This window comes from Aotus nancymaae, unplaced genomic scaffold (genome assembly GCF_030222135.1).
Source record: "Aotus nancymaae isolate 86718 unplaced genomic scaffold, 86718_ANA_hifiasm-v0.15.2.pri h1tg000010l, whole genome shotgun sequence".
NCBI classification, from domain to species: Eukaryota; Metazoa; Chordata; class Mammalia; order Primates; family Aotidae; genus Aotus; species Aotus nancymaae.
In genome coordinates this window covers 65,783,262-65,805,172 of record NW_026988421.1, presented here as the reverse complement: position 1 = coordinate 65,805,172, position 21,911 = coordinate 65,783,262, and the positions used below count along the sequence as shown (strand labels likewise).

Genomic DNA, 21,911 nt, shown 5'->3' with positions numbered 1-21,911 from the left:
AAGACAGAGCAGGAGGATGGGCTGCTCAACTGAGTATATTGTTTTTGCTATTTCTTGATTATATGCTAAATAAGCTGTGGATTAATCATGAGTTTTCCAGGAAAAGTGATGATTTCTCAGAACTGAGGGTCTCTCACCATTTTAGACTCTATAGGGTAAGGTCTGAATGTTCCCATGGCATTTGTAAACTGTCATGGCATTGGTGGAAGTGTCTTTTAGCATGCTAATGTATTATAATTAATGTATAATGAGCAGTGAGGACGATCAAATGTCACTCTCATCGCCATCTTGGTTTTGGTAAGTTTTTGCTGGCTTCTTTACTGCATCCTGTTGTAGGGTCTTTGTGACCTGTATCTTCTGTCAACCTCCTGTCTCATCCTGAGACTTAAGAATGCCTGACCTCCTGGGAATGCAGCCCAGTAGGTCTCAGCCTTATTTTACCCAGCCCCTATTCAAGATGGAGTCACTCTAATTCAAACCCCTCTGACAGGAACATACCTGATATCATGAATGCAAAAACTAAAGATATGGCATAATTGCATTAAATGTAGTGTTCACCAGGAAATGGCTGTTACCTGTAGAATTACCAACTCATTCAAAACTACCACCATACAGAGTCACTTCACTTTCAGTGGCCTCCCTGCTCTTCCTCCCAACACCCAGCAGTTGTGTTCTCTTAGCTAACCCTGCCTGCTTCTGAACCCCAGTAATCAAGTCTTTGCAGGATAAGAAGAAAGTAAAAGAGTTACTATAGTTGTCTCTCATATGATACTTTATAATCGATGTCCACCAAAGCAGCTTTTTCAGGAAATTTAAGTAGTATATTGTTTCTATAAAGGCACCATGCAGAGCACTAGATCATGGAAATCTGGATTCAATTCCTAACTTTGCCACTAACTGATTTTGCACAAGGCACTCAAATTTTCTTCCTCGGTTTCCTCAGGTGTAAAATGTTGTAACTGGTTTAAATAACATCTGAAAGAGATTTTTCAAGTCATATTACTATAGTTCAAGATTATATAAAATACAAACTGACATCTGAAGAAACAAGTATAAATAAATTTTATAATCAGTTAATCCATCCTTTCAAAACATGTCAAGTAAGGCTGGTGTCAACCTTTACATCAGTCTTTTTAAAACAATTCTCAACCTCTTCCTTAAAAAGATACACCCTGATGTCACTTGTTAAACAGCAGAAGCTTTAGATTTGGATGTTTCTCCAAAGAGGCATGGTCAGGAAGATGATAATCAATTAAAACTGAATCCACATAACACCTGATTCTTAACCCAGAAAGTATTTGACCGGTACACCTAATTAGTAGCATTCTGTGATGATGGGAGTGGAAATGGGAAGACGGGGAATTAACTCTAAGTATAACAACCTAATTCTAATTCATCATAAAATACTGTTAGCTTTAAAAGCTAGATTTATAGGCCCCAATATAGTTTACTGTGAAATCTTTCCATGTGGGGTCTCCATGTTTCAGCACCTGAATCTCCTTCTGCATAACGAGATAAGTACTTTGCCTATGTTAGTACAGAATTACGCAATTTAGGCTGTGCGCGGTGGCTCGCCCCTGTAATCCCAGCACTTTGGGAGGCCGAGGCAGGTGGATCACTTGAGATCAGGAGTTCGAGACCAGCCTGACCAATATGGTGAAACCCCGTGTCTACTAAAAATACAAAATTAGCTGGGCGTGGTGGCGGGCGTCTGTAGTCCCAGCTGCTCGGGTGGCTGAGGCACGAGAATTGCTTGAACCCGGGAGGCGGAGGGTGCAGTGAGCAGAGATTGCACCATTGCACTCCAGCCTGGGGAACAAGAGTGAAACACCGTCTCAAAAAAAAAAAAAAAAAAAAATTATGCAATTTAAGAGACAGACTGTGTCCCAGTTCAGCACAGTTGTATCTCAGTATCTTACCTGATCTTACCGAGTGTTAGGTTCTCAAGCTATCTCTTAAACACAAGGTAGTAAAAGTTACCATTCAGAATCACCTTAAATCACCAGGACGTGTGAAGCCTGGAAAGCTCACAGACCAAAAATGAGCTTATTCTATTTCTCTTCACATTTTTGTGCTGGGGCCTCCCTTTCTCTGGAACAATAACGCCCAAGTTCTGCTTTTTAAAAAGACCAGGCAGGACACTGCGTACATAAAGAAACATCTCTTTTTATAAATAGTTGAACTAGTGTAAATTAAACATTCAGTCAAGGCTACTGGGAGAAAGTGGACAAGCCCATTATCCTGTCACCAATAACAAAAAAAAAAGAACCTTCCAAACTGGAAGAACAATTGGGGGAAAAGTCTCCAGTTTCATGGCTTTCGCTACATGCCCAATATCTCTCAATTCATTTCACTTGTGACCCTCAGATAAAAGGAGTAACGAAACAAGATGGTACCTTCGGGAACGAGGGTCCTAATTGCAGTTATGAGCAAACATTTAAGAGACACACAATTTCACAACTTGAGGGCAATGTACCTGCATCAGAGAAGAGCCAACTTTGCAAGTCTGCTCCCGGCCAACAATGAAGTTCTGTCAGAAGGCAGGACACGCAGGCATGACACTCACTGTGCACGCCACGTTCCCTCGCGCCCTGGGCCGCCCCCCGGGGGTGCGGGTGGGGAACATTTTTCATGGAAAATCCACTACACACCCAAAAACGCTTGCAACCCTGGAATCTGGGAGAGGGTCACCTCAACCAAGCAGCAACACACAGGACTCTGCAATGTGCCACAAACCCGAAAACTTCTGAGGAAAGAAGAAATGCCCAAATGAAAAGTGCGGAGGGAACCCCCAGCACGAGGGGGACCGGCGGCGGAGGCAGGCTCCAGACCACCCGCGAGAAAAGGCGACAGTGCTCGGGCGCTCGGGAGGCTAACACCCAGCCCGGAGCAGTCGAGGCGGCCGCCAGCTCGTTACCTGACGGACGTCATAGCTTCGCCCTCCTGCCCCTCGCCACGGCGCCCGCGTCCGATGCTCTGCGTCCGCTAGGGCAGCAGCAGGTATCACAGCAACTGCTTCCCGGCTCAGGCACTCAGCGACTGGGAGCGCGTCCTCACACACCCCGCGCGCGGGCGGCCCCGGGCGAGCCGGCCCCGCGTGCTGATTGGCCGCGGCCGGAGGGAGGCGGGTGCTCCGCCCCGGGCGAAGGGCTGGAGATCGTCCCCGGGCACCGCGGGCCACCGCGCGTCTCGTACTGGCGCACTGGCGCGCGGGCTAGCGAGCTGACTAGCGGGCGCGGTGGCCATCTTGAGTCCTGGTAACTGCGTCCCCGCTACCCCGCAGTTTACAGGGCAAGAGGTTGGGTGCCCGCCTCAAAAATGGCCGCGCCGCTGGCAACGAGTTTAGCAGTCACATGGCCACGGTCTACCTCACAAGCTCAGGTTCCTTTAACAGCACTTAGGACGGTGGCACTGTCAGGGCAGGTCTTCGGGGATGGGATTTAACAGCCTGCAAAATCCATCTGCAAAGGGGGTTGAAAAAAAACAACAGCCTGGAAAGCCTCAGCCTAGGAAAAAATTAAAAGCGTGGCAACAGCAGCACGACGTGCTAAATTCCAGTATGCGGCCTTTGAGAGTCGATTGCTCGGTTTGATGGTCCGAAAGGTTCCTTAACTTCAGAAACACTTAGAGCAGCTTATTTAATATGTAAAGTGTCACTTTATGTATCAGAATCTAGAAAGGTAAAGCCTGGACATCAGTATTTTTAGCTATACCAGGTGAACCAGGTACGCATATAAAATTTTACCACTTCTGGGCCCCCTTCAAGACCATCCTATTTGACACACTTAATTGCCTCACTTTCCAGAGAAGTATGCGAGCTATAAAAGAATCTGGCCGGGCGCGGTGGCTCACACCTGTAATCCCAGCACTTTGGGAGGCCGAGGCGGGCGGATCACCAAGTCAAGAGATTGAGACCATCCTGGCCAACATGGTGAAACCCTGTCTCTATTAAAAAATACAAAAATTAGCTGGGCGTGGTGGTGCGCCCCTGTAGTGCCCGCTACTCGGGAGGCTGAGGCAGGAGAATTGCTTGAACCTGGGAGGTGGAGGGTGCAGTGGGCGGAGATTGCGCCACTGCACTCCAGCCTGGCGCCTGGTGACAGAGCGAGATTCTGTCTCAAAAAAAAAAAAAAGAAAGAAAAAGAATCTAAGGCCATAGGGAGGGAAAGTCTGGATGGTACCCTAACTCCTGGCTCTAATCTTAGAGTTTAGTGCAGTTGAAGAGTTAAGAAATTATGAGCCAATAAAAGGAAAATTAACTCCAACTGTGAAAAGGGGGGAATCAGTAAATGCTTTATGATCTAAATTGCTTTTTTTATTGCTTCTTTATTCTCTGTGCAATGATTTTTTTAAATTTTCATTTTTTTACTTTTGAAGAGATGGGGTCTCACTATGTTGCCCAGGCTGGTCTTGAACTCTTATCCTCAAGCAACCCTCCCACCTTGGCCTCCCAAAGCACTGAGAATATAGGTGTGAACGACTGGGCCCTGCTCTACAATGTTATTTATATTAATAGACTACAATATCCAGTGGCATTCACTTACCATCTAGGATGGTGATCCATTTCGTATGTCTGAAATCAGTTACATCAGACACAAACCAATACCATCAGATATAGAAATGTGGCTGATGGGACTGAAGAACTTTAAATTTAATTTTAATTCATTTAAATTTTATAACTGAAGCAATGTATTTTCCCATTAAACACAATTTTATTGTTTTGGTTGGACTACATTTCATTTTTTTTTTTTTTTTTTTTTTGAGATGGAGTCTTGTTCTGTCACCCAGGGTGGAATGCAGTGGCATGATCTCCAACCTCTACCTCCTGGGTTCAAGCGAGTCTCATGCCTCAGCCTCCCAAGCAGATGGGACTACAGACAGGCACCATCATGCCTGGCCAAATTTTTTTGTATGTTTGATAGAGACAGAGTTTCACCATGTTGGCCAAACTGATCTCAAACTCCTAACCTCAAGAGATCTGCCCGCCTCAGCCTTCCAAAGTACTGAGATTACAGGCATGAGCCACCACACCAGGCCTCTTTTTACCTTTTTAATGTGGCTACTAGAAAATTTAAAATTATAGGAATCTTGCATTATATTTCTACAGAATAGTGCTGCTCCACAGTCTGTTAGCCTTCACTGTCCCTGTGAGAGAATTAAGTTCACAAAATGAAATTAGTAAGGAAGCCAGTTTATACAAATCTGTTTCCTTACTAGCCATAAAACACATCAAACATTCCAAAAGATTTCAAATTTCCTTAGAAAATGCTATTTTCAACATTGTTCCCTTTAATTTTGGAAATACCTATCCAGAATAAAGCCATGGACTATAAAACTCATGTGTTCAGTCCATGAGTAAAAGCTGTAAAAACACTGAGCTGTACTTGGTGTGGTTAAGACTTTGACACTGAATGTCCACAAGCAGAATTAGTCAATTGTTCCTCTGGATTAAACAGGATCTGAAGCAAAAAAGCAGCTGGATTAGCAATTCAAAGTGGGGGAGACACTGACTAATTCAAGAGTTACCCACCTTCTCTAGTGGAAAATGTTAATAGATAATCTGCATTTCAAACCATCAGTGCTTTTCAAACTTTAACATGCATACAAATCATGTGGATCTTGTTAAAATGCAGGTTTGGCACTGCAGTTATCAGTGACCAAAATTTTTCTTTTTTTTTTTTAAGACAGGGTTTCACCATGTTGGCCAGGCTGGTCTTGAACTCCTGACCTCAGGTGATCCGCCCGCCTCTGCCTCCCAAAGTGTTGAGATTACAGGTGTGAGCCACCACGCCCGGCCAAAATTTTTCATTTCTTTATGTTCCCAGGTCTCACCAATTGCTTCTGGTCTGTCTGCCAGGTTAAGTAGCAAGGCTGTAAAGGTAGCAAGAGAGATCTGGTTTGGAACTACTGCTTGACTTCCTATTACCTGTATGACTTTAAGCTGGTTTTGTTTTTAGGTTTTTTTGTGTGTGTTTGTTTGTTTGTTTTTTGAGATGGAGTCTCACTCTGTCGCCCAGGCTGAACTGCAGTGGCGAGATGTTGGCTCACTGCAACCTCCAGCCCCTGGGTTCAAGCAATTCTCTCACCTCAGCCTCCCAAACAGCTGTGATTACAGGCATGTACCACCATATCTGGCTGGTTTTTTTTTTTTGTTTTTTTGTTTTTTTAGTAGAGACAAGGTTTCACCATGTTGGCCAGGCTGGCCTTGAACTCCTGACCTCAAGTGATCCGCCCACCTCGGCCTCCCAAAATGCTGGGATTACAGGTATGAGCCACCACACCCAGCCCTTAAACTGGTTCTTAAGCTGTCTGTCCTTCGGTTTACCCATTACATGCTGTTCAGGGCACTGTGATTAAAATTTAATTATCTGTAGTAAAGAGTCTAATAGAATCCTTGGTACATGGCACAATTATTACTTTCTTATTATCATAATAGTTAAACTTACATCTCTGGAGGCATGATCCGAAAGCTAACATGAACTTGGTGCTCTTGCTTAACATACTTTGGTAACACCTACCTTTAATTTGTAACATTAAAATTTTCAAATTAAAAAAAAAAACTAATTTTGATACCAAAACAGGTAGTCGTAAAACTTTATTTTTTAACAAATATACTAAATTCAGTATCGTTAAGGGAAGATATGGGTCTGCAATATTAAAATAGTTAATAAAATGGAAACCCCACCAAATTTTTTTAACTCATTTTTAATATTTGCATCTAACTTTAAACTTTAAATGTTTCTTACTGGCCAGCTGCAATGGTTCACATCTATAATCCCAGCACTTAGGGAGGCCAAGGCAGGAAATCACTTGAGCCTAGGGGTTCAAAACTAGCCTGGGCAACATAGGGAGACCTATGTCCCAGCTACACCTGTAGTCCCAGCTATCTGAGAGGCTCGGATGGAAGGATGGCTCGAGCCCGAGAGTTCAAGACTACAGTGAGCTGTGTTTGCGCTGCTGCACTCTAGCCTGAGCAACAGAGCAAGACCCTGTATCAAAAATAAATAAATAAAATCCGTGTAGTTCAGGAAATGAAAAAAAACTTTTACTAATGGTCAACAAAACTTTCAAATAGTTTATTCTCTCAAAATTTAAGTAGAAGTCATTTCAGCAGTTATAAACGCAAAAATATTATTTCAAGAAAGAGGACTTGTGATCTTTCAGAGTCAATAAGGTTAGAAACAAAAGTAAAATGCATTTTTCCAGGTTAATACAGAAGTTCTTTTATTCATAGCCACTTCCCTTCCCCAGCCTTTCATACTCTATTTCTAATCTTTCCATTCCATGTAGACTTTTTCTAAACACACACACACACACACACACACACACACACACACACACACAGAGTTAGGGACTAACTACTACTTTTGATCGATTTTTTAAACAATTTATTTCAACCCTATTCTTTTCCTAAAAGCCTAGCTTATCCTACTTTAGGGGAAAATAATCAACTGAAATTTTTAACCTTCAGTAGCCTTTTTACTAATTGTAAAAAGTTTACTAATTGAATAGCTGAATCAAGATAAATGGGTCCAAATAGTTTGCTCTTGGTAAGACTGATAAGTAAATATTCCATATACTTTATCTAATCTTGTGATTTGTCTGCCCCTATAAAAGCAAAGAGGTACATAACCCAAAATAGCTTAGTGTCTCCAGATAGCATCACAAAAATGTGGACCCATCCACTAATCCCTTCAACAAATGCCTCAAGGCCCAAAATAATAGCATAGTTCTCTTCAAACACAACCAGTTTGTTACAGATGCAATAAAACAAGCACTCTCATATAAAATTAAAGGGAGTAGAAATTAGCACATTTCTACTATAAAGGTTTTTTGGTAATATGTGTCAGTAATTCCACATTTTAGGCAACTATCATTAAAAGAGAGACCAATGTAAACAAAGATTTGTATACCCAGTTATTCATTTCAGCCTTATTAACAACAGCAAAAATTTATTACATCCTAAGTAACCAGAAATAGGGTAATAGTTAAATAAACTACAGAATGTTATGGAACTGTTATAAAATGTTTCCATAGACCTTTTAAGGACATAAGAAAATGCTCATGATATAATGTTAAATGAAAAAAGCAAAACAAACAAAAGGAAGTGGAGTATTAACTTGACTGTGTTTAAAAAAGTACATGCCATATGTGCATATAAAAAATGATTAGAAAGAAACACACCTGAATATTATTAGTTATCTCTGGAAAGTAGGATTATGCATTTTACTTTATTTACATTGATCTATATTATTAACTTTCTAATACTGATTTTATAGTCATAATTTTTATAATTATTATTAAATTTTAACTATCTTTTTTAAATCGCTTAAAAATAAAAAACTTACTCCTGCCCTTTTTGAAAACTTGCAATGTTAAAATTATAACCTTGTTCCTGCAGTTTTTTTTTTTTTAAGTTACAACCATCAAAACTACCCTTATTTTTAGAAAAATTGGGCTAATTCTATAAATGTTTCATCTTTTCATGTGTAAAGATTCTTTAAGACAGGAATGACAAAAATAAGATGTCCTTATGATTTTTTTGATTAATTTTAAATCACAACTTGACAAAAATTAAAAGTATATATACCACTTTTAGAGCTTTGTAAAGCCTTGATGACCCCAGCTGTCATAACTTGAATGTGGAATGTTTTCCCTGCATGTTACTTAAAAATACATCCCCTCAATTAATATGAATTTAAAAATCAGTACCATAATATTTTTTAAATAGTCTATATCATATCCAAAAATCAAAACTCCTTAAAACTTGTCTCCCTAAAATAGTGTGCAGCCATGTAAAGTAGCCTGGGAATGAGAGCGAATTCTAATCCTGGACTTACCAATAACTTTATTCCTTTTGATAAATCATTACCTCTTTGATCATCAGTCCTTTTCTGAAACACAAAGGAGTTTGTTATAGGTGACACTTCAGGTTCCTTTAAGTTCTTATCAGACAATGAAAGAAAATACTTGTTCCTATTTGTGTCTCAACACATATGGAATTTTTTGTTGGGAGTTAATAAATTTTAATGCAATTTTAGTTAGCTTTCATTATGGACAGGTTTATTAGAAGAAACACTGCTAAATATATTCTCTCCTGCAAAAGACATTGTAAGAATGCTATTATTTTTATTTCCTTTTAATTATCATCTTTAGATTCTTATATGTCATATTTCACTTTAACATCACATATTCAAACAAAATACAATCTTTAAATGGAAGCTGAAAATTTATTTCCCTGGAGAATTTGAAGAGTACAATAACATTTGATTGATTGAACTTTATTTAGTAAGAATTCTTAGCAAAACTCCCTCCCAGGCACACCCACACGGTACTTCTTTATTTTCAGTGAGCTACAAATCTCTGAATCTCGAAGAAAACTCCAATCTAAAAGTACAAGACAACACTGCTTATCAATTATTTATGCTGCAAAGAACATATTTTTAAACTACACAAGTGAATATCACCATTATTTTACAACAGAAAAGGGATTTTAATACAAAAATATAGAAAGCATATCACAGAAATAAAGAAAAGCCATTCTCAAAGGCTTGTTGGTAACCTTATGAAATATATTTTCTTTTTCTTTTTCCTTGTTTTTTGGTTTAAGACAGGTTCTCACTGTCACCCAGGCTGGAGTATAGTGGCACAATCTCGGTTCATCATAACTTCCGCCTCCCAGGCTCAAGCAATCCCCAGCCTCCTGAGAAGCTGGGACCACAAATGCATGCCACCATGCCCAGCTAATTTTTTGGTATTTTTGGTAGATGGGGTCTCACGACGTTGCCCAGGCTGGTCTCAAACTCCTGAGCTCAAGCGATTCACCTGCCTGAGCCTCCCAAAGTGCTGGGGTCACAGGCATGAGCCACTGCACGGGGTCTGTTATTTTCCATCTTAAAAGATTTTCCTTATTTTGGCCAGCCGTGGTGGCTCACGCCTGTAATCCCAGCACTTTGGGACGCCAAGGCAGGCAGATCACCAGGTCAGTTCAAGACCAGCCTAACCAACAAGGTGAAACCTCGTCTCTACTAAAAATACAAAAATTAGCCGGGTATGGTGGCAAGTGCCTATAATCCCAGCTACTCACGAGGGTAAGGCAGGAGAATCACTTGAACAGGAGAGGCAGAGGTTGCACCACTGCACTCCAACCTGGGCAACAGAGCGAGACTCCGTCTCAAAAAAAAAAAAAAAAAAAACGATTTTCCTTGTTTGTATCATTTTAACATAGATCTAATCTATGATCCTTCACAAACAATCTTTTAAATTGTTCACACATTAACTCAACAAATATTTATCAAGCATCTGTTCTACTACAGGAGACACTAGAGATTAATTCAGCAAAGATCAAGACCATGTGCTGCCCTTTTAGAACTTACTAAGGAGAGAAGATGAATAATCAAGTAACAAACAAGAACAGCATCAAATGATCGTAAGTACTATTCAAAGAATTAAAACCAGCAGATCAATGAAGAGAAAGAAATTTTATACCTTAAATCATTTCTTCAAAAACATAAAACCCTCAGTATTCCATGGAAAAAAATATATATATATTTAAATTGAACTATGAAAATCAAAAGCAGACAAATTTCCCAATCAAGGAAAAAACACTTTAAAGGTAATATTCTTTCAAAGGGCAATAACAGAATTAAAAGCTTGGATATATAATTCAGTCTTGTTTTTCTAAATTATTTTACCATAATTGTGGCAGATTTAAAATGGGAACAATATCTTAGAGACAAGAAGTCTATGTTCCCGTCTCTTAAATCTGTGCTACCCTGGAACTCCTCAGACCAATAGTGTATAAAAGTGATTCTAAGCTAGCCTTTGAGAAGGCTGCCAGTTCCTGTTTTGGTATCTTGGAGCTGCCATGTGAGAATTCCAACTACCCAGATGAAGAAACCACAGACAGTATCTCAAACTACACTAAGAGAAGCCCAGTTGAGCCAAGGCTCCAGTTATCCTGAGGCACGAGGTGAGTTAATAAACACAAGATGGACCCTTCAGACCAGACCTGTTGTCAGCTGAACACCTCCATGTGATCCTATTCACCACATGAAACAGAATCAACAGGCCAAGCTGTGTCTGAATTCCTAATCCACAAAATTGTGAAATCTAATAAAATAGTTATTTTAAGCCACCAAATTTTGAGACAGAAAACCAAACTCTGTGAAAAATGCATTTTTTGGCCAGACGCAGTGGCTCACGCCTGTAATCCTAGCACTTTCGGAGGCTGAGGCAGGAGGATCACTTGAGCTTAGGCGTTCAAGACCAGCCTGGGCAACATAGGTGAGACCTCATCTCTATTATATATTTTTTATATTTATATTTTTTAATTAAAAATTCATTTTTCACATTGTAACCCAGTACCCTATACATATAAATGAAACAATGTTTCACAAAGCGATAATTTTATATACTCAACACTTTTATATACTCAATGCAGGATATTTTTTATTCTATTTCTCTTTTCTAAAATACCAGTTGTGCAATACTCAAAAAAGTTCACAAATTAGTTTGAAAAACATTTTAGTCTATACAACTCACTTCATAGGTGCATTCACAAATCCAGACAGAAACTTAAATAGGACCCAGGTGTCCTTATCCCTAATCCAAAGCTCTTTCCCTTGCACCATGCTGAAAGCCAATAGGTATTACAGTTCGTAACCAGAAGTTCCTCACAAGCTCATATACATACCTCAGAACCGAGTGAAAGCTAAAAAAGCTTAGTGTAATTCATGTAGCAATCAGAAATAGCTAAGAGGAACTGAGACTTTTCCTATTTCAGCCCTTTTTTTTTTTTGAGACCAAGTCTCTCTGTCACCCATCCTGGAGTGTGGTGGCGCCATCTCGGCTCACTGCAACTTCCACCTCCCAGGTTCAAGCGATTCTCGTGCCTTAGCCTCCTGAGTAGCCAACGTGGGCAGATCACTTGAGTCCAGGAGTTCCAAACCAGCCTGGGTGACATGGCAAAACCCCATCTCTACAAAAAATACAAAAATTAGTCAGGCGTGGTGGCACAAGCCTGTGGTCCCAGCTACTTGGGAGGCTGAAGTGGGAGGATGGCTTGAGCCCAAGAAGCGAAGGTTGCAGTGAGCTAAGATCCTTCAACTGCACCGAGTAAGACCCCCATCTCAAAAAATAGTAATAATAAATTGTTCTTAACTTGAACATTTTAGCTCTTAAACACAGGCAAAATTGGTCTGTTAGTAAATACAATCTACTGGTAGGGCATGGTGGCTCATGCCTGTAATCCCAGCACTTTAAGAGGCCAAGACAGGTGGATCACCTAAAATCAGGAGCTCGAGACCATCCTGGCCAACACAGTGAAACCCTATCTCTACTGAAAATACAAAAATTCACTGGGTGTGGTGGCGCATGCCTGTAATCCCAGCTACTTGGCTGAAGCAAGAGAATTGCTCAAACCCAGAAGACAAAGTTGTAGTGAGCCAAGATCACACCATTGCACTCCAACTTGGGCGACAGAGCGAGACTCCATCTCAAAAAAAAAAGAAAAAAACTATGTATGTGTGAATAAGAAAACTTGAGAGACACAAGTCTAAACAAGATTATAAAACACAATTGACAATTGCCACAGAATTTCTTTAAATAGTGTGCTTATCTAGCACATACAGAATTTACTTTGACAACTTCTCAATTTCTATCTTCATACAAACAGCAAGAAGCATGAGTCAGAGGTCCTGAACATGAGATGAATGTTTACTACTCGGGGACTCTTAACCTCTTTGGGTCTGTTTCCTCAGCTAAAGACAAGTTACCTTGTTGTCTTCTTGTGAAGATCAGTAAGAAAATGTAAGTGAAAGTACTTGAAATTTGCTTCAAATATGTTATCCTTATCTTTTAAAAAAAAATAGCTCTGCAGTAAATTCATGCTTCATTTCTTATTCAGAGCGTAGAGCAATGGTAAGTTACAAGACTTGGGATCGAATCTCACCATGGATACTCAGTAGCTGTAACTTACTGTGTTACTTTACTGATACCACTTAGCCTCTCTGGGCTTTAATATCCTAAACTGTATAACCTAAATATAAGACTCTGATTTTAAGTACCTCATCAAGAACTAATAATCTAAAAGGTCTAAAATATGTTCAGAGTTTTCAAAAATCACAAGAAACTGTGAACCACCATTTCAAAGCCACATCTACCTGATCCTGAAATCTGCTGCTGCTTTCATACCCCAACTCCATGTCTTGCAAGAAATCTCAGCTCTAGGAGGGAACATTTCCCAGTCTACCTGGGAATGTGCACTCTTGGGCATCTCCTCCCTCCCCTGCTCCTATCCCAACTCTCACTAGCATTCCCGAGCAGTCTTTAGAAATATGAAAGTAGTTTCTCAAAGGGAAAGGCTGAGAGAGCCTGCTTTAACCTGTTTTATGAGAGTAAAGAATCAACATCTTGGCCAACAAGAATACATTTAAAGACCTCTGAGTCTGATTTGATATCTACAAGACACTCACAAGTCTTCTCAGGAATGTAGTTTATTGAAGTTTCACTGAGAACTGAGGTCAAAGGTCTCTGATGTGGTGTTTCTTCACATTTGAAAAATGTAGGAATGCTACACTAATATGGGGGAACAGTGCTAAGGAAGAGATGCCTGTCTTTCAGAGAAAACTACACAAAAACAAGAATCTATGAGTATAAGTCTAGAAATACATATATTTCTCTACAGAACACCCTTAGGATATTCAAACATATAGATGAATACACCTAAGAAAGTCAATGTATTATGTAGAGAACATACACCCCTCCCAAAAAAAAGGGCACATTTTTCCTTTTTGTTTTTAATAAAATACTTTTTTTTTTTAAGATGGAGTCTCACTCTGTGTTGCCCAGGTTGGAGTGCAGTGGTGTGATCTTGACTCACTGCAACCTCCACTTCCTGGGTTCAAGCAACTCTCTTGTCTCAGCCTCCCAAGTAGCTGAGATTACAGGTTCGCATCACCACGCCCGGCTAATTTTTGTATTTTTAGTAGACAGGATTTCACCATGTTGGCCAGGCTGGTCTCAAACTCCTGACCTCAAGTGATCTGCCTGCCTCAACCTCCCCAAGTGCTGGGAATACAGGCATGAGCCAGTATACCCAGCCTAAAATACTATTTACAATAAACATTTTATACTATGTACTTAATTTAATAATGTAACCAAGTTTTATTATAATATCTCAAATCTAAACAATCAAATTTAATACATTTGGATGAGCAAGCACTAAGTAAAACAAGAAAAAGTAGAATTTCATCCACATTTTATATGCATCAACATGCTATCCCATGGTAAATGTAGTACAATCAGTTCATCCTGAGTGGGTGAGAACAGATATAGCCAACAGCATAAATCTGCATCACTTCTACAGCTTAATGGCTTCAATATTCAACAAAACTAAGAACTAAAAATGATAACTAAGGTCACATCTGGGCTGAGAAAAAAACTATTTTAAAAAACTCTATTTTAAGAGAAGACTTCCTCAGTCATGGCTGTAAAACAACAAACTGTTTAAATCTCTATGTGGTTAAGTTCAAAGATAACACATGAGAACTGTTTATTTGTAAAGGAGATAATTTTCTTGTATTTCAATTTGTTTCTATAAAAACTTAGATGGTTTTTCAGACTGCCATTCTAGGGCTGAAAAGGAAACAGTTTATTTTGCTATATCAAGCTTAAAGGAATTTGAGAAAACCTAAGACATCTGAATTTGATTTTTTTGCCATATTTTGTTTTCAAGTAACCCCTCCTTGATGAGTCAATAGAAACAAACTTCTTTAAAAAAAAAACCATTTTGTGGAATTATCTATATTCATTTCACAGTACATTATGTTACACGGTACATTATGAAATTCTGAACAGTACTGCTGACCTTCCATGCTTGTGCAGTTCTAATTACACTGCAAACAGCCTTACTAATTAAGGACTTGCTAACCCAGAGAAAAGAGATTCATCATTCTGACAGGTCACTGAGATCTTCTTTGTACATTCACTCTTTCAGAAAATCTACTCCTCCACCAAATCAGCAATTCTACTACACTTAAAAAAAGAAAGAATGAGTGAAAATACTGACCATGGGACTTAAGAAAATGTTACTGTTGAATAGGCACGGTGGCTAACACCTGTAATCCCAGCACTTTGGGAGGCTCAGGCGGGTGGATCATGAGATCAGGAGATCGAGACCATCCTAACACAGTGAAACCCCATCTCTACTAAAATCAGCTGGGCCTGGTGGCACACACCTGTAAGTCCCAGCTACTCGGAGGCCAAGGCAGGAGAATCGATTGAAAAAAAGAAAAGAAAATGTTACTGTTTATCGGAGAAATGTATTTATTCTGAGGGAATTTTCCCCATAGAGAAATACAAGAAATGACTATTATACTGGAGCTCACTCAGTCACCATAAAGAACAGAAGAATGCAATTTGGGGTCGGACGTGGTAGCTCACACCTGTAATCCCAGAACTTTGGGAGGCCAAACAGTCAGAGGAGAAGGCATTTCTAGGCTTGGTGTGTAGAAAAGTTTTATAGAGAAGAGAGAATTTGGCTTGAAGACTGAGGGTTTTTTTTTTTTTTTGTAGGGGAGGATAGGAAGGTTGTTTTAATAAATATTTATTCTACACACTAATGGATTTTCTCTTGCTGAGGGAATGACACTACCTCCCTCACTCTCCAAGGTCCTGACAGAGTTGCTGATTACAGTGTCCTCTACAACACCCATCAGTTTCCCCACTCATATACAAACAACGCCTACACTAATTGGCTCCCCATATACACTAGCACTACCTACACACACACACACACCCCTACCTGCATGCACACACACATAATGGATGGGCAGACAGCCAGAATGTATCCAAGGCCAGCCCAAATCTCCACCTCTGATACAGTGATTGTAATGCAGGACAGGCAAGCCCCAGAATTGGGGCTTAGCCCAGGAAGGTGCTTAGCTTCATCCAGGAAAAAAATTCAAGGGTCAGCCAGTGGTGTGTTAGCAACTTTTATTGAAGTAGCAGTGTACAGCATTGGCAGAGGTACTGCCCTGTACAGAGCAGGGCTACCCCATAGGCAGTGTGTCCAGAGCAGCAGCTCAGAAAAAGTTCTGTGATCATGTTTATACCTACTTTTAATTACATACAAATTAAGAGGCAGACTATGCAGATATTTCTAGGAAAGGGGTGGTAATTTCCAGGTCATTGTCATGGAAAGGGATGCTAACTTCCAGGAACTGACAAAGCACATTGGTGGGCGTGACTTACAGAAAGCTGCTTCCGCTCTGTCCCTGTTTTAGCTATTCCTCAGTTTCGTACAGTGTCTGAGCCCCACCTCCAGAGTGGAGTCCCACCTCCTACCTCAACTGGTTCAAGGTAATGTGTAACACAGGCAGAACCAAATTTCTCTCATAACTAATACAAGGGTATAGAAAAAGTCTCTTCCTTTGGACTCATAAGATTTTGGCTTAGAGTTGAGAACTGCCATCTTGTTACACTGAAATGGCCTATGTGAGAGATAAATTGAATCTAAAGGACAACAGAGACAAGTGGTGCACTCCTAGACTGAGTCATATTTAGATAGACTTTAGCCCGGGTGCTGTGGCTCACACCTGTAATCCCAGCACTTTGGAAGGCTGAGGCAGGCAGCTCAGGAGTTTGAGACCAGACTGGCCAACGTGGTGAAACCCCGTCTCTACTAAAAATATAAAAATTAGCCAGGTGTGGTGGCACGTACCTGTAATCCCAGCTACTTGGGAGGCTGAGGGAGGAGAATTGCTTGAACCTGGGAGGCAGAGGTTGCAGTGAGCCAAGACTGCACCACTGCACTCCAGCCTGGGTGACAGAGCGAGATTCCATGTCAAAAAAAAAAAATTAGATGGACTTTCCAGTTAGGTGAGTCAACTGAGTCTCTCAGAAACTTCAAAATGGTTCTAAGTATGAACCAAAGTCTAGCCTAAGCCTGTAGAAGGCAAGTAGCCAAGTGACCACTTCAATATAATTTCTGATAATCCCTAATTCAGTCAGTGACCAATGATCACACAGGCTACCTTCACATCTGCAATCCTGTTTACAGTTAACACTGCAAATTAGCAGGACTTACCACTAACTAAATATGGCTTGCTGACAAAATGCTGAGACCCTGTTAATACAGTAACCAAACTGTTGTGCCTACAGAAGGCAAGAGTTTCTTACATAATTGCTATACAGATATATCTTCTAAATTATAAAGAAAATACTAAAGTCAGCATGCATGCAATGAAAGTAAAAATGAAAACAGAAACTCCAATGTTCTTATATTGAAGGCTAATTACATTGCTTTCTAGATCTGATTACATTGCTTTCTAGATCTAGATTCTTTAAAAATTTGGTTCATAAACCAAAGCCAAAAATTTGGCTTCATGGTATGAAGCCAAAAGTACAAACAACATCAGAAATAATACACATAAATGAGGACAACAACTCTAAATCTGCTTTGAAAAATCATCAGAAAGCCCGGCTCAAGAAGCTAACAAAGCCTGAACAGCTTTTAGTCAAAAAAGAAGAAGAAAAAAAAAAAAGAAAAATCATCAGAAATTATCTTCTTCAAGCAGTATGAGAAACTTCAGTTCGTGAGACCATTTTGTAAAACAGCTTTCCAAATCTTCAAGTCCAAAAGTTGAAGAGAAGTCTATCTTTGCAGTTACAAATGGAAAGGAAGAAAAGCCTAATAATTCAGTAACATGAACTGTGCTGGTATTATGGTAGAGCTAGCCAAAAAATATCTTTGAAATGAGCATCTATGTAGTATCATAGAAGTGCAGCACGGTGACTAGAGAAAAATATCTAGGAACTGACTCTGATGAGAAATTATTGTTCCTGCATAGTAGCCAACTTTAAAAATAAACTATTAATAAAAGTCCACAATCCCTTTCTTAAATCCTTGGGGCAGGGTATGTTGGAATTCAGAATTTTATGGATTTTAGGAAGGTAACACTACACTATGTATTTTATGGAACATCCAGGAGGAATTCATGGAGCATGTCATTAACAGCCTATTATTTCCATATCAAAGCATATACATTTTTGTCAGACAAATAAATGCTACTGACACCTTTACATCAGTTCAAATTTTGCTGCCAAATTATTTCATCTCAAACTTTTTTTTTTTTTTTTTTTGAGACAGAGTCTCGCTCTGTCACCCAGGCTAGAGTTCAGTGGTGTGATCTTGGCTCACTGCAGCCTCTGCCTCCCGAATTCAAATGATTCTCCTGCCTCAGCCTCCAGAGTAGCTGGGACTACAGGTGCCCACCACAATGCCCAGCTAATTTTTTTGTATTTTTAGTAGAGACGGGGTTTCACTGTGTTAGCCAGGATGATCTCGATCTCCTGACCTCCTGATCCGCCCTCCTCAGCCTCCCAGTGTTGAGATTACAAGCGTGAGCCCCACACCCAGCCCATCTCAAACCTTTTTAAAAACTTCCAGCTTCCAGAGCTTTGAGATTGCAGAAATACAGATTAAAAGATTACAACCTACAATAAAGTTATAATAATTATTTTACTAAGTTTCAGATGTATTTGGTATCTCAGAGGTCCATTCTGTAAAGGTGATATTTAGCCACTCAGCACTTGGACACTTATACATTCAGTGTTACTTTAAGTTTCTCCAGCTTAAAAGCAAGAGTCCTAATATGTTCAGTGTAGAAACACTGGAAAATACAAGATTTTTTTTTTAAACATCATAATTCCACCTAAAGATACCCACTATTAAATTTGGAGTGTCTAAATTTTCATACTCTTTCTATAACATATACATTAATATAATTAGCAAGAAAATCTCTGTAATATAAGTGTATATTTTTGTTTCCATCTTACTATATACATATAATACCCTTTCAAGCTGAGAACTGGTCTATCTTAAATTTTGGTAAATTCTCAGCCATCGACTCTTCCAACCTGGCTTCTCCACCATTCACATTATTTCCTCGTTTTGGAACTCCCATTTAGATATAAGTTGGTGCCTCTCAATTTACATTCATATTTCTTTTTTCTTCTTTTCTTTTTTTTTTTTTTGATGGAATTTCGCTCTCGTTGCCCAGGCAGGAGTACAATGGTGCGATCTCGGCTCACCGCAACCTCTGCTTCCCGAGTTCAAGTGATTCTCCTGCCTCAGCCTCCTGAGTAGCTGGAATTACAGGCATGTGCTACCACACTGGCTGTGTAGTTTTTTTTTTAGTAGAGACGGGGTTTCTCCATGTTGGTCAGGCTGGTCTCTAACTCCCGACCTCAGGTGATCCACCTGCCTCAGCCACCCAAAGTGCTGGGATTAACAGGTGTGAGCCACCACGCCCGGCTTGAATTTCTTAATTCCTATTTATCTCTGTGTGATAGATCTGGGTACTTTCTTCCAATCCATTAATTTTCTCTTCAAATTTGTCTGGTCTAGAGTTTAACTGACCTATTTTAATTTCAATAATTCCATTGTTCCTTTAATATAGCCATCTATTTCATATCTACCTATTTTTGATTCATGTTTTTTGATGACCATTATTTCCTCTATCTTTTTTAAGAACCTTTAAAATACCCATATTGAAATACTCATTTTTTTTTAATTACTCATATTTCCATCAGATTTTTTGTGAATTTATCTCCTGGAATTATGCTAATTTTCTAAGTAAAGGTCTTCCTCATGTTTATAGGCTCAGACTTTCCCTCTTTTCCCAGTGGTTCTGTGATAGGCCACTCCTCTTCCAGAGTCCACAACCTCCAAGCTCAGTGCTCTTGTACTAGGTAATAGTAAGGAAACCACAGTTCCTGACTCTGAGCCATCTGGCAGCTGAGCCGCTTCATATCTTCACTCCAGGTTCACAGCTTTTTAAAGCAACAGCCGGGAGCAGATGTTTTCAGCCTTCTTTCATCCAGTCCCCAACCAGCTTCAGTTTCATACAGAGTATCTGTCCCTAGTTCCCCTACATGTTATTTCTACCAGCTCCTGAACCCAGTCTAACTGCATGTTTCTTTTCTGTTCTTGGTCCCTGGAGATGTTTATCTTGTTCTTGAGTATATCTATATATTTTCCCTTTCTTTCTAAATTTTCAATTGCTGCACTTCCCTCTCAACATCCTTATGAGGTTGGTATTATTACTATACCCATTTTATAGGTAAGAAAAGAGAGGTATGGGGCAAGTAGGCAATCTTCCCAAGATCACCAGCTAATAAGGATCAAGGGTCAAACCAGATGTCTGATGCCAGAGACCATGCTCTTAACCTTGCTCTACTGGCTTCCATTCTGCCCAGAATTCTCTTTACAATTTTGATTCTTTTTTTCCCCACTTAACTGTAAACACTTTGCACACAGGCAAGATTTTTTGTTTTCTTTTTTTGAGACAGGATCTTGCTGTTACCCAGGCTGGAATGTACTGGTGCCAGTGCCTCAGCTTCCAGGATGGCTGGACCACAGGCGCCATGCCTGGCTAAGTTTATTTTTGTAGAGAAAAGACCTCACTATGTGCCCAGGTAGGTCAAGAACTCCTGACCTCAAGCAATCCTCCCGCCCTGGCCTCCCAAAGTGCTGAGATTACAGGAATGAGCCACCCCACGTGGCCAGGATTTTAACTGATGAAGTAAAGCAAAGACATATTCCAGGTAAAAAGCAGCATATCAGCCTCATGTTTTATTTGAGGCTGAATATTCAGTCTGACCTATACCTAAAATAAGAAATATAGTTGTCAATGCTCCTCATTTTCCTAAGGCCCTTCCCACTTTCCTTGCATTTCAAGCACTTCCATGCTTGTGTCTGGATACCCAGGACCATGCATGCAGGCTTTCCTCTGGCTGTCTGCCCCACCCTCATGCTGCACTAGTATGTATTGCCCAGGAAAGGATCTTACTAAGGCATTCATACTAAGTACATCAGGGGACTTTTGTTTTCCATTTCTTCGTAGCACAAAGCCATCTTAAAGGATTAAATTTGTGAATATAAATAAAAGGCAAGCAATATTATCCAAAAATAACCAAACTCTTTCAATAGTAGATCATGATGGAAAAAGTAATTAGTAGCCAAGCTCAATTTCAGGCTGCATTATTAAAAGCATAGGGTTAGAGAAGGCTGGGCGCAGTGGTTCACGCCTGTAATCGCAGCACTTTGGGAGGCTGAGGCGGGTGGATCACAAAGTCAAGAGATCAAGACCATCCTGGCCAACATGGTGATACCCCATCTATACTAAAAAAAAAAAAAAAAAAAAAAAAAAAAAAAATTAGCTGGTGTGTTGGCACATGCCTGTAATCCCAGCTACTTGGGAGGCTGCAGCAGGAAAATCTCTTGAACCCAGGAGGCGGAGGTTGCAGTGAACCAAGATCCCACTACTGCACTCCAGCCTGGCAAGAGAGCAAAACTCCATCTCAAAAAAGAAAAAAAAAAGTACAGAATCTAGAAAAATGAAAGTTATCAGTCCCACTCTATGCAACAAAGATTAAATGAAGGCTGGGCATGGTGGCTCACGCCTGTAATCCCAACACTTTCGGAGGCCAAGGTGTGGGCAGATTACTTGAGGCCAGGAGTCAAAGACCAGCCTGGTCAACATGCTGAAACTCCGTCTCTACTAAAAATACAAAAATTAACTGGGTGTGCTGGCACATGCCTGTAATCCCAGCTACTCAGGGGCTGAAGCAGGAGAATCATTTGAACCTGGGAGGCAGAAGCTGCAGTGAGCCAAGATTGCACCACAGCACTCCAGCCTGGGTGACAGAGCAAGATCCTATCTCAAAAAAAAGATTAATTGAATAGCTCCTAAGGGCCAGGCCCCATGCAACATTCTAGGGACATACAATCATCCTTTTTTTCTTCTAGTCAGTATATATTTTCCTCATTTAATCCTCACTGCAGACCACTTAAAGGACAGTGTGCTCAGTTCATAAAACGTAATTTTCCAGAGAGTTTTCTGAAA

At 40.1% G+C, this 21,911-nt stretch overlaps 1 protein-coding gene across 2 annotated transcripts in view; it reads right to left on the bottom strand.

The window, feature by feature from the left end:
• The window catches only part of ADK (adenosine kinase), a 561,731-nt gene that overhangs the window by 534,340 nt on the left and 5,480 nt on the right, over positions 1 to 21,911 (bottom strand). The window contains exon 1 of one of the 2 annotated variants that reach the window (XM_012460168.2): positions 2,918 to 3,041. The exons of the other annotated variant lie outside the window; for it this stretch is intronic. Within the exon in view, the coding sequence (XP_012315591.1) occupies positions 2,918 to 2,931 (14 nt within the window). The 5' untranslated portion in view covers positions 2,932 to 3,041. Of the gene's footprint in view, positions 1 to 2,917; positions 3,042 to 21,911 lie in introns of those variants that run through there. 2 annotated transcript variants of the gene reach the window in all.